The 12,802-nt window shown below is 45.1% G+C and overlaps 1 protein-coding gene across 3 annotated transcripts in view; it reads left to right on the top strand.

Moving 5' to 3' along the window:
- Nucleotides 1–12,802, top strand: part of LOC132666245 (uncharacterized) — a 15,878-nt gene extending 3,076 nt beyond the window's left edge. Inside the window, exons 2-4 of one of the 3 annotated variants that reach the window (XM_060614192.3) lie at nucleotides 4,753–5,830; nucleotides 7,400–7,513; nucleotides 11,330–12,802. In XM_060614192.3, the coding sequence (XP_060470175.1) occupies nucleotides 4,811–5,620 (810 nt within the window). In that variant the 5' untranslated portion in view covers nucleotides 4,753–4,810 and the 3' untranslated portion in view covers nucleotides 5,621–5,830; nucleotides 7,400–7,513; nucleotides 11,330–12,802. Of the gene's footprint in view, nucleotides 1–4,752; nucleotides 5,831–7,399; nucleotides 8,134–8,475; nucleotides 9,179–11,329 lie in introns of those variants that run through there. The other 2 variants (XM_060614191.3, XM_060614190.3) reach the window with 2 other exon arrangements.

Raw genomic sequence — 12,802 nt, 5'->3', positions numbered from 1 at the left:
TATATTGCATTTTCTGCCCCCTCCCAGACACTTCTGCTTAAAAGATGAGGGCACATGTCCCTCTTCTCACAGATTTCTTCAAAGTTAAAAGTGTTAACCCAGAGGTGTCTGATGACAGCCCAGAAAGGTATTTTGTACATACCCGTAGCTATCCGGTATGAGGAAGCCCATTGAGGCAGCGGCAGGATAGGATCATTCCAGTTTGAGCGAGCTGCAGACCTAAAGGGGTTTGGGTAGGACTAGGGATTCTTCCTATTTTCTTAATAAGAGCTGAGCAGCTTAGGCCACAGGCTTCCATGGGTAACCATGTTTCCTGGGTTCTGGGCAGGAGTTCATGTGCATGTGACCCCTGCCCTGAGTGAGCCTTTTTCACTGCTGCTAAGGAGCGACTGTTCAGAGAAACGTGATAGAACATCACTGAGAAATGATTCAGCCCAGCCATGGAGGGTAGTGTCCTGTGCCTGACTCGTGGGGAACTTCCACACCCCACCCCACAACAGGAGCAAGGAAATCAGAGGTTCAGAAAAGACACGTTTGTATGAAGAAACATTCAAAGATACAAGAAACTAGTAAAAATTACCTATGGAAGTGGTAAACCGAGGGGGATCAGGGTGGAATGGAAACAAGACTTGTTTCTATATGTCGTTTTTTTTTTTTCTTTAATGTTTGTTTATTTTTTGGGAGAGAGCACACAAGTGCACAAGAGTGGGGGTGGCGCAGAGAGGCAGGTACAGAGGATCCCAAGTGGGCTTCCTGCTAACAGCAGAGAACCCTAAGGGGGTCAAACTTGTGAACCACGAGATCATGACCTGAGCCAAAGTTGGACACTTAACGGACTGAGGCATCCAAGTGCCCCTCTATATATCTTTTCAGAGGATTTTGATTTCCCTTTACTTTTTTTTTTTCTTTGAGAGAGAGGGGCATGAACCATGATATCATGACCTGAGCCAGACTCAGATGCTTAACCACTGAGCCACCTAGGCGTCCTGACTTTTCAATTGTATATTATCTAGTCAAAAACATAGGCATACTTAAGAAAAAATTTTTAATGCTTATTTATTTTTGAGAGAGAAAGAGAGAGAGAGACAGAGCACAAGTGGGCGAGAGGCAGAGAGAGGGAGACAAAGAATCGGAAGCAGGCTCCAGGCTCTGAGCTGTCAGCACAGAGCCGGCTGTGGGGCTCAAACACACGAACCGTGAGATCATGACCCGACCCGAAGTCGGACGCTCAACTGAGCCACCCAGGCATCCCAAACTTTTAAGTTTTTAAATTCAAGTTAATTAACATACAGTGTTACAGTAGTTTCAGATGTATAATACAATGACTCGACAGTTCTATACAGTATTCTGTGTGCTCATCATGACAAATGCGCTCCTTTATCCCCATCACCTATTTAACCCATCCTCCCACTCCCTTTCATCTGGTAACTATCGCTTTGTTCTCTGTAATTAAGAATCAGTTTCTTGATTTGTCTCTCTTTGTTTTCCCCTTTGTTCATTTGTTTCTTAAATTCCACATAGGCGTGAAATCGTATGGTATTTGTCTGTCTCTGTCTTGTTTTGCTTAGCATAATACACTCTAGTTCCATCCACATCATTGACGCTTGGGCTGCTTCCATATCCTGGCAATTGTCAATAATGCTGCAATAAATGTAGGGGTGCATGTATCCTTTTGAATTCGTATTTTTGTACTCTTTGGATAAATACGTAGTAGTGTAGTTGCTGGGTCTAAGGTAGTTCTATTTTTAACTTTTTGAGGAACCTAGACACTGTTTTCCAGAGTGGCTGCACCAGTTTGCATTCCCACCAGCAGTGCATGAGGGTTCCTCTTTCTCCACATCTTCACCAACACCTGCTGTTTCTTGTGTTATTAATTATAGCCATTCTGACAGGTCAGAAGTGGTATTTCATCATGGTGGTTTGTTTTAATGTTTTGTTTTTTTATTTTTTATTTTAATAAAAAAATTTTTTAACATTTATTTATTTTTGAGACAGAGAGAGAGCATGAACAGGGGAGGGTCAGAGAAAGAGGGAGACACAGAATCTGAAACAGGCTCCAGGCTCTGAGCTGTCAGCACAGAGCCCAATGCGGGGCTCGAACCCATGGACCGCGAGATCATGACCTGAGCCGAAGTCGGATGCTTAATCCACTGAGCCACCAGGCGCCCCATAATGTTTCTTTTTTTGAGAGAGAGACAGAGTGTGATCAGGGGAAGGGCAGAGAGTGACAGAGACACAATCAAAGGCAGGCTCCAGGCTCCGAGCTCTCAGCACAGAGCCTGATGTGGGGCTCAAACCCACAGACCACGAGATCATGACCTGAGTTGAAATCAGACGGTTAACCGACTGAGCCACCCAGGCTCCCTCATCATGGTTTTGATTTGTATTTCCCTGATGATGAGTGGTGTTGAGCATCTTTTCATGTCTCTGTTTGCCATCTGTATGTCTTCTTTGGAGAAGTGTCTGTTCATGTTTTCTGCCCATTTAAAAAAAATTTTTTTTTAATGTTTATCTTTTGAGAGAGACAGACAGAGCATGAGCAGGGGAGGGGCAGAGGGGAATGGAGACACAGAATCCAAAGAAGGATCCAGGCTCTGAGCTGTCAGCACAGAGCCAGACGTGGGGCTTGAACTCACAAACTGAGAGATCGTGACCTGAGCTGAAGTTGGAGGCGTAACCTACTGAGCCACCCACGCGCCCCTCTGCCCATTTTTTAATTGGATTATTTGTTTTTTGGATGTTGAGTTTAAGTTCTTTATATACTTAGGATACTAACCCTTTATCTGATATGTCATTTGGAAATATCTTCTCCCATTCCATCGGCTGCCTTTTAGTTTTGCTGATTGTTTCCTTTGCTGTGCAGAAGCTTTTTATTTTGATGAGGTCCCTATAGTTCTATAGGAACTATAAACCCCTATAGTTTTGCTTTTGTTTCCCTTGCCTCCGAAGACATACCTAGGAAGAAATTGCTGTGGCTGATATCAAAGAGGTTACTGCTTATTTTCTTTACTAGGATTTTAACCATTTCCTGTCTCACATTGAAGTCTTTGATCCATTTTGAATTTATTCTGGTGTAAGGTGTCAGAAAGTGGTCCAGTTTCTTTTTTTTTTTTTTTTTTTTTTTGCATGTTGCTGTGCAGTTTTCCCAAGCATTTGTTGAAGAAACATTCTTTTTTCCACTGAATATTTTTTCCTGCTTTGTTGAAGATTAATTGATCATATAGTTGTGGGTTCATTTCTGGGATTTCTATTCTGCTCCATTGATCTATGTGTCTACTTTCTTGATCACTACAGCTTTGTAATATAACTTGAAGTCCAGAATTGTGATGCTTCCGGCTTTGCTTTGCTTTTCAAGATTGCTTTGGCTATTCGGGGTCTTTCGTGGATCCACACAAATTTTAGGATTGTTTATACTAGTTCTGTGAACAATGATATTGGTATCTTGGTAGGGATTGCATTAAATGTGTAGATTGCTTTGAGTAAGTAGACATCTTAAAAATATTTATTCTTCCAATCCATGAGCATGAAATATCTGTCTATTTCTTTGTGATACATAAACACATTTTTAAAGTTTATTTTAAGTAATCTATACAACCCATATGGGACTCGAACTCACAACCTGAAGATCAGGAGTCCCATGCTCTTCCGACTGAGCCAGCCAGAGGCCCCGCATAGACAGATTTTTAAGTAAAATTTTCAGAATAGTTTCTGTGCACGCTGGACATTTAGAGTTACAGAAAGATTGTGAAGATAGTACAGAGAGTCCCCATATACTTTATGCTTAACTGACTGACACTTAAATGACTGAGCCACCCAGGTGCCTCAGTGACCTTCACAGCTTCGAGGAGTTTTTTGGTAGAATGCCACTCAGTTGGGAGTTGACTGATTTTTTCTCATTACTATACTGAGGTTCTAGGTTTGGGGGAGGATGACCCCAGAGGCTAAGTGCCATTCTCATCTCATCAAGGGTGCACATCATCGGTTTATTATCGTTGAGACGTAAAACAATTTGTAAAGTGGAAAGAGGCAGAGAAGAGATAATTTGTGTAGTTTAAGTTTGCAGCAAAAGTTTTATCAAGTTTTCTGCCCAGAAGATAAGAGAGCGCACCACGCTGTCCACACAGGAGTCTGAAGGAGCCCCATTCTTTGGAGAGGCGAGGGGTCCGTTCTGTCACACTTGGCACGGGATGCAAAGCATCCCTGTTGCTAAGGTGCTGTCACAGCAACGTCAGCGGCAGCAGCAGTGGTGGTAGCAACGGCCAGAGCTTTTATCCCCATGTTTCTCTTCCAGCCAAGCAGTGTGGACTTCTGTGTGCGTGGTAAAAACACAGCTGTCGGTGAGGCTGCTGTCACGTTTCCAAACTTGTTATCGGTTGAAGTTCTGGTTCTTTTCCTTCTGTATTTGTACAGTCCTTCGTCTGCTCTACTACCTACAAATCTCTTCAATTCCTGTCTTGTTTCCCGACTTAATTAAAGAGGTGAAAAGTCTTTTTAAGTAGGAACTAAGTATTATTTTGTAGTCACTTATATTCCAGATTCTGTGCTGTAGATACCATTATAAAGGGTAATTTTTAAATAGACGTTTGAGTCGGGTGTTCGTTCTAATAGTTGTGTGATATGTTACTTTACAGACATTTGATTGGTGTGGCCTGGGTTTGTCAAGCACGTTTGAGGCTTCTAGTTAAGTCTGTGTCACATACTATTGCTTTAGCAACAAGGAATAAATTACATTGAAACCTCTATGTGTTTCAGAAGTCCAGGCCAGAGGCACGAACAAGGTGTCTATTCTGAAGGGAAGAATTCTGTAAGGATGGACCCCCACCAGCCGGTTGCCAGCTTACGGAAGGGGAGTACATCACAGGTTTCCGAGTGCGAGAAAACCTCTCGGTATGTGAACCAGGTTCAAAGGCGGGAGGACAGGCCCACGGAAGGGAGACGGTACGCCTGCAGTGAATGCGGGAAGAAGTTTGCCCAGAGCTCCGGCCTCGTCCGACATCGGAGAATCCACACCGGCGAGAAGCCCTACGAGTGTGGTCACTGCGGAAAAGCCTTCAGCGTGCGCTCCACCCTCACTGTGCATGAGAGAATCCACACTGGCGAGAAGCCCTACACCTGTAACGAGTGTACGAAAGGCTTCAGTGTGAGGGCACATCTGATCATACATCAGAGAATCCACAATGGGGAGAAACCGTATGAATGCAATGAGTGTGGCAAAGCATTTAGCGTGAGCTCAGACCTTATCAAACATCAGAGAATCCACTCTGGTGAAAAGCCCTATGAGTGCGACGAGTGTGGGAAAGCCTTCAGCGTGAGCTCCGCCCTCATCAAACATCAGAGAATCCACACGGGAGAGAAGCCGTATGAGTGCAAGGAGTGTGGGAAGGCCTTCTATGTGAACTCCGCCCTAATTAACCACCAGAGGATTCACTCTGGAGAAAAGCCGTACGCGTGTGGAGAATGCAGGAAAGCCTTCAGCCAGATCTCAACCCTAATTCATCACCAGAGAATCCATACTGGAGAGAAACCGTACGAGTGTGATGCGTGTGGGAAAGCTTTCCGTGGGAGTTCTAATCTTACTAAGCACCAGAAAATACACGCCAAAGGAAAGTGTCATCATTGATTTATGTGGCGAAGATATTCCAAAGGCCTTTTTTTTTTGTATCAGGAGTTAACACTAAGAGAAGGGCATGGAAGAAGTTGATGTTTTAATTGATACTTGGTCCTTTAGAATATTGAAGAAGTGAGAAGTCCGTGAAAAGTGCTCCAGAATGACTAGTTAAAGCTCTGAAATCGCGTCGACTTCTGAGAATGCGCTTTCACAACTCACAAGGTAAGGCCCTTTAAATACATGTATACTGTAATGTAGTTTGTTTTGGTTTAGTAAGAGCAGATTTCAGCATTTCAAATATTTTTATTTTTCTCATGTGCAAACCTTCTGTTGTTGTTGTTGTATTATAGGTAAAACCTATTAAGTTTGAAATTGGAAGTAGTGTTGATTGGTGGGACGGGAACCACATATCCTCATTGTATCTGGAAATAGGAACTGATCGATCTTCCTTCCTTTGCCTTTGCTGTACCTCCATGCTCTCAGGGGTGATTTGATGGGTTAGTAACCTCCTTGGCAGAGGGTAGACTGCCTTTGTTTTAGGTAGAAATCTAATAGATACTTTGTCAGGGTCATTCTTGCTTAGTCGGCAAAACCCCAGGACTCTTGACTTCCCGCAAAACCCCAGGACTCTTGACTTCCTGAGCCAGTAAATCCCTAAACTTGACTGAGCTTCCTGAACCAAAACAAACAAAAACAAAAAGCCTCTCTAAAAGTGTCAGGTGCTCCGATCCCTTGGATTTGGTGTTTCTCAAGTGTGGTGAGGGATTTAGGGATTTGCAGACTCAAGAGGTATGAGACTGGGCAAGCTTGGGAACTGTTGTTGAGTTGAGGATGATGGCATTGGTTTTAGGATGACTTTCAAGGATCTATTTGAGTGACTCCTTGAAGTTCGATGCCTCATATCAACCGGGAGAGCTCAGATTTGGGAAGTGGTACAAAGTTAATGAGTTCAGTCTGGAAAATGTCTTTGTCGTATCTGGAAATCCCAGTAGAACTGTTCATCAGAATGTACCCTAACTTTCTAATCCCGTCCCCAGACCTACACCCAAAAGTTACACATGCATGTATGAAGCTCATGGAAGAGATCTGGACTTAAAAATTACTTTGTTACTATTTTTCTATATTAATAGTGATTTCTGACCCCTGGGTGGCAGGCCAGGAAATTCTTGTGAACCCTGAAACTAAACCACACGAGGTTCAAGATGAACACCAAAGTGATAGAAATTGCAGATTGATTGGGTCTGCAGTAGGACTCTGTGTTGTAAAGAGATACATAGTTTCCATGATTTCTCATGAGCATCTGAGGCAAGACAGCCCACAGACACACTGGACTCCGTGAAGCTTTGAGCCGACTCGTGCGGTCAGGCACTGAGGTCAGGGTTGCATGTGGAACACACAGCGTGAAGTCTGGTATTGAAGGCGTGCTTACCACTCTGCCCAGGTAAGTTTCAGTACGGACGTGGGGGCTGAAGGCAGAAAAGGTCCCGGTTTTGGAGCGCACACTGAGGAGACAGAACCTCGCCGAGGCATGGGGCGTGCTGGAGAGAGTAAGGCACATACTTACAGGCAGAAATGAAGGGCCTCAACAAAACACCAGGAAATTGTCTACGACATTGGGTCAAGGTGTGAATTCCTTTGTCCTGCTTCTTTCTGCCTTTTGACAGTTGAGGAAGACTGGTTTCTCCTCGCTCTGTCCCAGAGAAAGTTCCCTGCCATGCCATTTCTGTTCTGTTATCGTCAGTGTTTTTAGCCTTCACTTCTTTGGCCCCGACTGTCTCGGTCTGTCCCTAGGATGGAGGTTTGCAGACAGACTCTTCTGGGCGGAGAATACTCCTCTGAGATCAGCGCTGAAGTGATGCCATACCCCACCCCAAACCAGCACAACTGAATCCTAAGCAGTAAGTGGTGAGTGTCTTGAAGACTTCGAAGGGGACAGACATTCTGGAGAAACACATTTCTTCTACTGAAGAATGTAGTGGTAGGAGGGCAGGATCCATGTAACATGGTTATTCCTTGTGAGCTCAAAGTACAGTGTTGATGGTCACCTGCTGTGGGTTGGGCCTTGTGCCAGGTACTAGGAATACAAAGGTAACTGGAAAGAGCACCCCAGTCTTCAGGGGCCTCCCAGTCTACTTGGGGAGAAAGGTGCAGAGAGAAAACAGTAAATACAGCGAGAAAGCCACTGGGTTTGTACAGGCTACTTTGCACCGAAGGTGTGAGAACCACTCGTGGAACCACTGAAAAGGCCTCAGGAGGGTGAAATCTTAGAGGAAGAGTGAGTTCTTCGGCCCCAGGAAAAGGGATAAAGGAAGGGACTTTGGGAAAAGCATGTTGAAAAGTATGTGTCTGGGGGCACCTGGGTGGCTCAGTCGGTTAAGCGTCTGACTCCTGATACCGGCTCAGGTTGCGATCTTGTGGCCGTGAGTTCGAGCCCCGCATGTGACAGTGTGGAGCCTGCTTGAGATTCTCTCTCTCTCCCTCTCTCTCTGCCCCTCCCCTACCCCCCCCCCCCCACCGTCTCTCTCTCAAAATAAATAAACTTAAAAATTTTTTATTTCATTGTAGTTAACGTACAGTGTTACATTCGTTTCAGGTGTACGGTGTAGTGACTCGGCTGAAACTGATTTTTGTGTATGAGTGAGGGTCAGATTTCATTCTTTTCCCATATGGATATCCAGTTGATCCGGCATTACTTACAGGAAAGACTGTCTTTTCCCACTGCTGTACAAGGCTCATGTGTCATATATCAATTGTCCTACACGCATAGGTCTGTTTCTGGTTCCTCTGTTATGTTCCATTGGTTTATTCTTATTTCCTTGGGTCGGTACCACATTTTCCTAATTGTTGTAACTTTACGTTACATTTAGGTATTCTGTGGAACAAATCGTCTTACCCGAGGAGTCCAGCTTGTTTGCCCCTCGTGGGGCAGAGCCACCCTCCCACACTGGCCTCCAAGGCACAGCCACCGTGTGCAGTCTCTGTGTTGCAGTCAAGGATGACAGGGCTTGTAGGCATCCTCGTGCTGCGGGCCACACCTCCACCTGGAGGCCTGGTACTGGGGACCTTGCCAAGCAACTCTGCCAAGACTCTCTCACTGGGGTAGAGGAAACTTGAGCACACTTTTCCCCACTCTAACTCTGTATTCGGTACTTTTCCACTCCCGGCTCTCCCCCGCCCCCCTTCCTCCTGGCCCCCAGGAGTGCTCTCTTGGCAGTGAGACAGTCCCCACAGCCGTGCTGATTCTCCTGCCCCTTGCCTGATGCTGTCAGATGAGTAAGAATGGAACACTGCAGGTGCCAGCACTTTCTCGTGTTGAGCGTCTCGTTAATGCCGTAGCAGGGATTCAAGGCTTAACTGTTACTTGGTTTTTTTTTAATGTTTATTTATTAATTTTGAGAGACAGAGAACACAGGAGGGGCAGAGAGAGGGAGAGAGAGAAAGAATCCCAAGCAGGCTCCTCTCTCTCAGCACAGAACCTGATGCGGGGCTCGAACCTATGAACCGTGAGATCGTGACCTGAGCCAAAACCAAGAGTTGGACGCTCAACCGGCTGAGCCACCCAGGTGCACCTCTGACTTTAATTTTTTCTTTTTTAATTTTTTTTTTTTTTAACGTTTATTAGCATGAACAGGGGAGGGGCAGAGAGAGAGGGAGACACAGAATCGGAAGCAGGTTCCAGGCTCTGAGCCATCAGCCCAGAGCCTGACGCGGGGCTTGAACTCACGGACCATGAGATCGTGACCTGAGCTGAAGTCGGACGCTCAACCGACAGAGCCACCCAGGCGCCCCTGATTTTTGTCTGTGTTAACTGACCACCAACACCTGGCAGCTGGTGCACGAAATGGTATGAGAGTGTACAAGTGGACTTAGTGTCATTATGATCAACTAGACTTTTGTTATGTAACCAGCACCTCCCCCCACCCCCAGCTACCACCCCAAATCTGTTGCTTATGGTACGGGACTTAGTCTTGCTTATGTTGTGTGTCAGCTGTGGCTCACGTGCAGATCTGCACACGTTCTCTCCACTCCAGGACCCAGGCTTGAGGAGTAAAAGAAAAACGGTGGTGGAAAGACACAGTGGCTTTTTTTTTTTTTTTTTTTAATTTTTTTTTCAACGTTTTTTATTTATTTTTTTTGGGACAGAGAGAGACAGAGCATGAACGGGGGAGGGGCAGAGAGAGAGGGAGACACAGAATCGGAAGCAGGCTCCAGGCTCCGAGCCATCAGCCCAGAGCCTGACGCGGGGCTCGAACTCACGGACCGCGAGATCGTGACTTGGCTGAAGTCGGACGCTTAACCGACTGCGCCACCCAGGCGCCCCAAGACACAGTGGCTTTTACAGGAGAAGCATATATCGTTTGCATTTATGTTTCATTCGCCAAAGCAGGTCAAATAGCCAAGCTTAACGATAGGGTGGGGGAAAATAATCCTTACAAAGATGGCAATGAGGAACCAAAAAAAATTTATAAAATCTGCCATCGAGAGGGCCAATGTTTATGGAATGCTTTCTGTGTCGGGGCTTTTTCTGAGTGCCTTATGTGTGTATTTGTCAATAACAAACAGTGCTATGAGATACATACCACTACCATTTTACAGCTGCAGAAGTTGAGGAACAGAGACATTAAATAACTTGGTCATTTGGCCAGGAAATGGTCAAGCCGGGGACTGAAACCAAGAGTGTAAGGTGACGACCTGTTCTCTTAACTACTAAGCTGTAACGTGAAAGTTTCAACATGAAGGTTGTTCTTATGCCATCGTGGGCTTCAAGGAGCCAGTGTGTTATGCTGGTAAAAACTTTCAAGGTGAGATTCGAGAGCCCTTGGTTCCAACCTGTTTTTACCTCTAAGTAACCATCTTAGGCTAGACTAATGCCACCGAGCTGAGCCTCAGTTTCTATATCCTTAAAAATAAAGGAGACATGTCAAGTATGTTGACATCCCTTCCAGCTTTGAGATTTTCGTAATCTCTCCAGATAGGTAGTAAAATGCTTCGCTGATGTGATGGCCTCTTTAGTCTGCTCCTTTATATGTGGTTACGTTCACAGGTGACTTGAAAAAGTGTTGCGTCTCCTCCCTAGTCCCTTCCTTCTGTTTTACTTCTATTTTACGTTAGTGAGAATACTACTAGTAGTAGTAACTTCCACCTATTGGGACCTTCTCTGTTCCAGGTACCTTTTCAAGCTCCTTCGGTAAATTATTTCATTTAAAAATATAGATGCTAGGGGCGCCTGGGAGGCTCAGTCCGTTAAGCCTCCGACTTCGGCTCAGGTCACGATCTCGCGGTCCGTGAGTTCGAGCCCCGCGTTGGGCTCTGTGCTGACGGCTCAGAGCCTGGAGCCTGCTTCAGATTCTGTGTCTCCCTCTCTCTCTGCCCCTCCCCCGTTCATGCTCTGTCTCTCTCTGTCTCAAAAATAAATAAAAACATTAAAAAAATTTAAAAGATATATAGATGGTATACTTAGAAGAGAAGAAAGGCTGTAAAAAGTGCTCTCAAACATCCATATTTGAGCACTTTTAAAACACAGGAAAATAGCCCAAAGAAAGCAAAGGGAAAGAGCAGAAATTAATGAGAAACACGTGTACAGTCTTACTTAGGACTTTCTCATATGAAAAGCCCTATTCTGGGTGATTTCTCTCCTAGGCTGCTCTCATTTGTTACATTTGACTCCTTTCCCCCCTCTAAGGAAGGGGTGCCTATTTCATGATCAACCTGTTCTTTCAGAGGGTGACTCCTGGCCTTAGACAAGGAGTCTATCTCCCTGCAGAGTTTTGCGCAAGTCTAGCACAGAGGACTAAATGGGAACATTCCCCAGGGCCTCCACAAGTCCAGGGGCTTCTGAATAGTTCAGCCAAGTGAGGGAGGAGCCCCTTTGAGGACTCACAGCTTGCACTGCTTCAAGCCAAGGACAGTATCACTCTGATAAAGGGATAAGTCTCACTGATAAGTATCTGATAAGTATCACTCTGGTAAAGACACTTGGGAGAACCTGCCCTGAAGTGCACTTCTGTCGGTGCCCTGGGAGTGGGAAATTCTCCCTTCACCTTGCCCACAATTTCAGCTTCAGCTGTGATAAAAGCATCTGCTGCTCAGTCTAACGTGAGTGATCCAGAAATGCCTCTCCCTGAGAAAACGAACCCTGGAGCACCAGCAGTCCTGACTGAGCCCCAGCAGACTTGAGGAAACCCTATGAGGATTCTCAGCCCGGAAGGACCTTCAGTGTAAACCCAGGTCCCGTGGCACTGCACAGCAGAGAAGCCACCTAAAGGAGAGTCCCACGAGAGTAAAGAATGTGGCAAAGCCTGCGGATACTGGGAGGGTCTTGTCAGGTGTCGGAGGACCCGTGAGGATCTCTTCAGTGCTATAAATGTTCGTGTGAGCTCAGCTCTCATCAAACAGAAACAAATTCATCTTGGACGGGAGTGCGTAGGCGGAAGGTCTTCATTTGGAAGCAGCGCTTCTTGCCAGAAAACCCGTAAATGGAAAAATGTGGGAAGGCCTTCACTAAGATCAGTCTTCTCCATCAGTAAATACACCCTGGAGCAAAGCCCTATATGTGTGACTGCTCTGGGGACCTTTCAGCGTCAGCTCAGTTCTTGCAGTGGATCAGAGATTCCTCTTTGAGTGTAAGTGATACGGGAAAGCCTTCAGTCAAAGTTCAAATCTTACCAAACATCAGTCTGTACTGGAGAGAAGTCTTACGCCTGGGGCAGGTATGAACTTCTTTCTTCAGACATCAAAGGATACACAACAAAAATAAACTTCAATTGTCAAATATATGGTAAAGGTATAGTACAGGACTTTCTCAACATCAAGCATCACAGTTAAATAGGAAGAGCATGCAGCTCTTGATCTCAGGGTCATGAGTTTGAGCCCCATATTGGGCCTAGAGATTATTAAATAAATAAAAACTTTAAAAATCCAACTGCATACAATCATTTGAGCATTTTATGGAATTAAGACAAGTGTTTATTAGAGACCTTGTCAGGTCACTTCATGGGGAAAGGTGAATTAAAACATCTGTGACAGATCTCTATGGGTATTGAACTGTCTTTGGCACAGTTAGCTTTCATTTTCTGTAGCAAAGGTAGAGAATGGGGGGAAAGTCTTTATTCACAACCTTTGATGATTGAAACATTACTACATTTATTTTTGGCTTGGAATTCATGATGCTAATTAAAATAGTTTTTCTAAGAA

This window comes from Panthera onca, chromosome B2, assembly GCF_046562875.1.
Source record: "Panthera onca isolate mPanOnc1 chromosome B2, mPanOnc1 haplotype 2, whole genome shotgun sequence".
NCBI lineage: Eukaryota > Metazoa > Chordata > Mammalia > Carnivora > Felidae > Panthera > Panthera onca.
The sequence above is the reverse complement of the archived record's forward strand: the minus strand, read 5'-3'. Positions and strand labels throughout refer to the sequence as shown.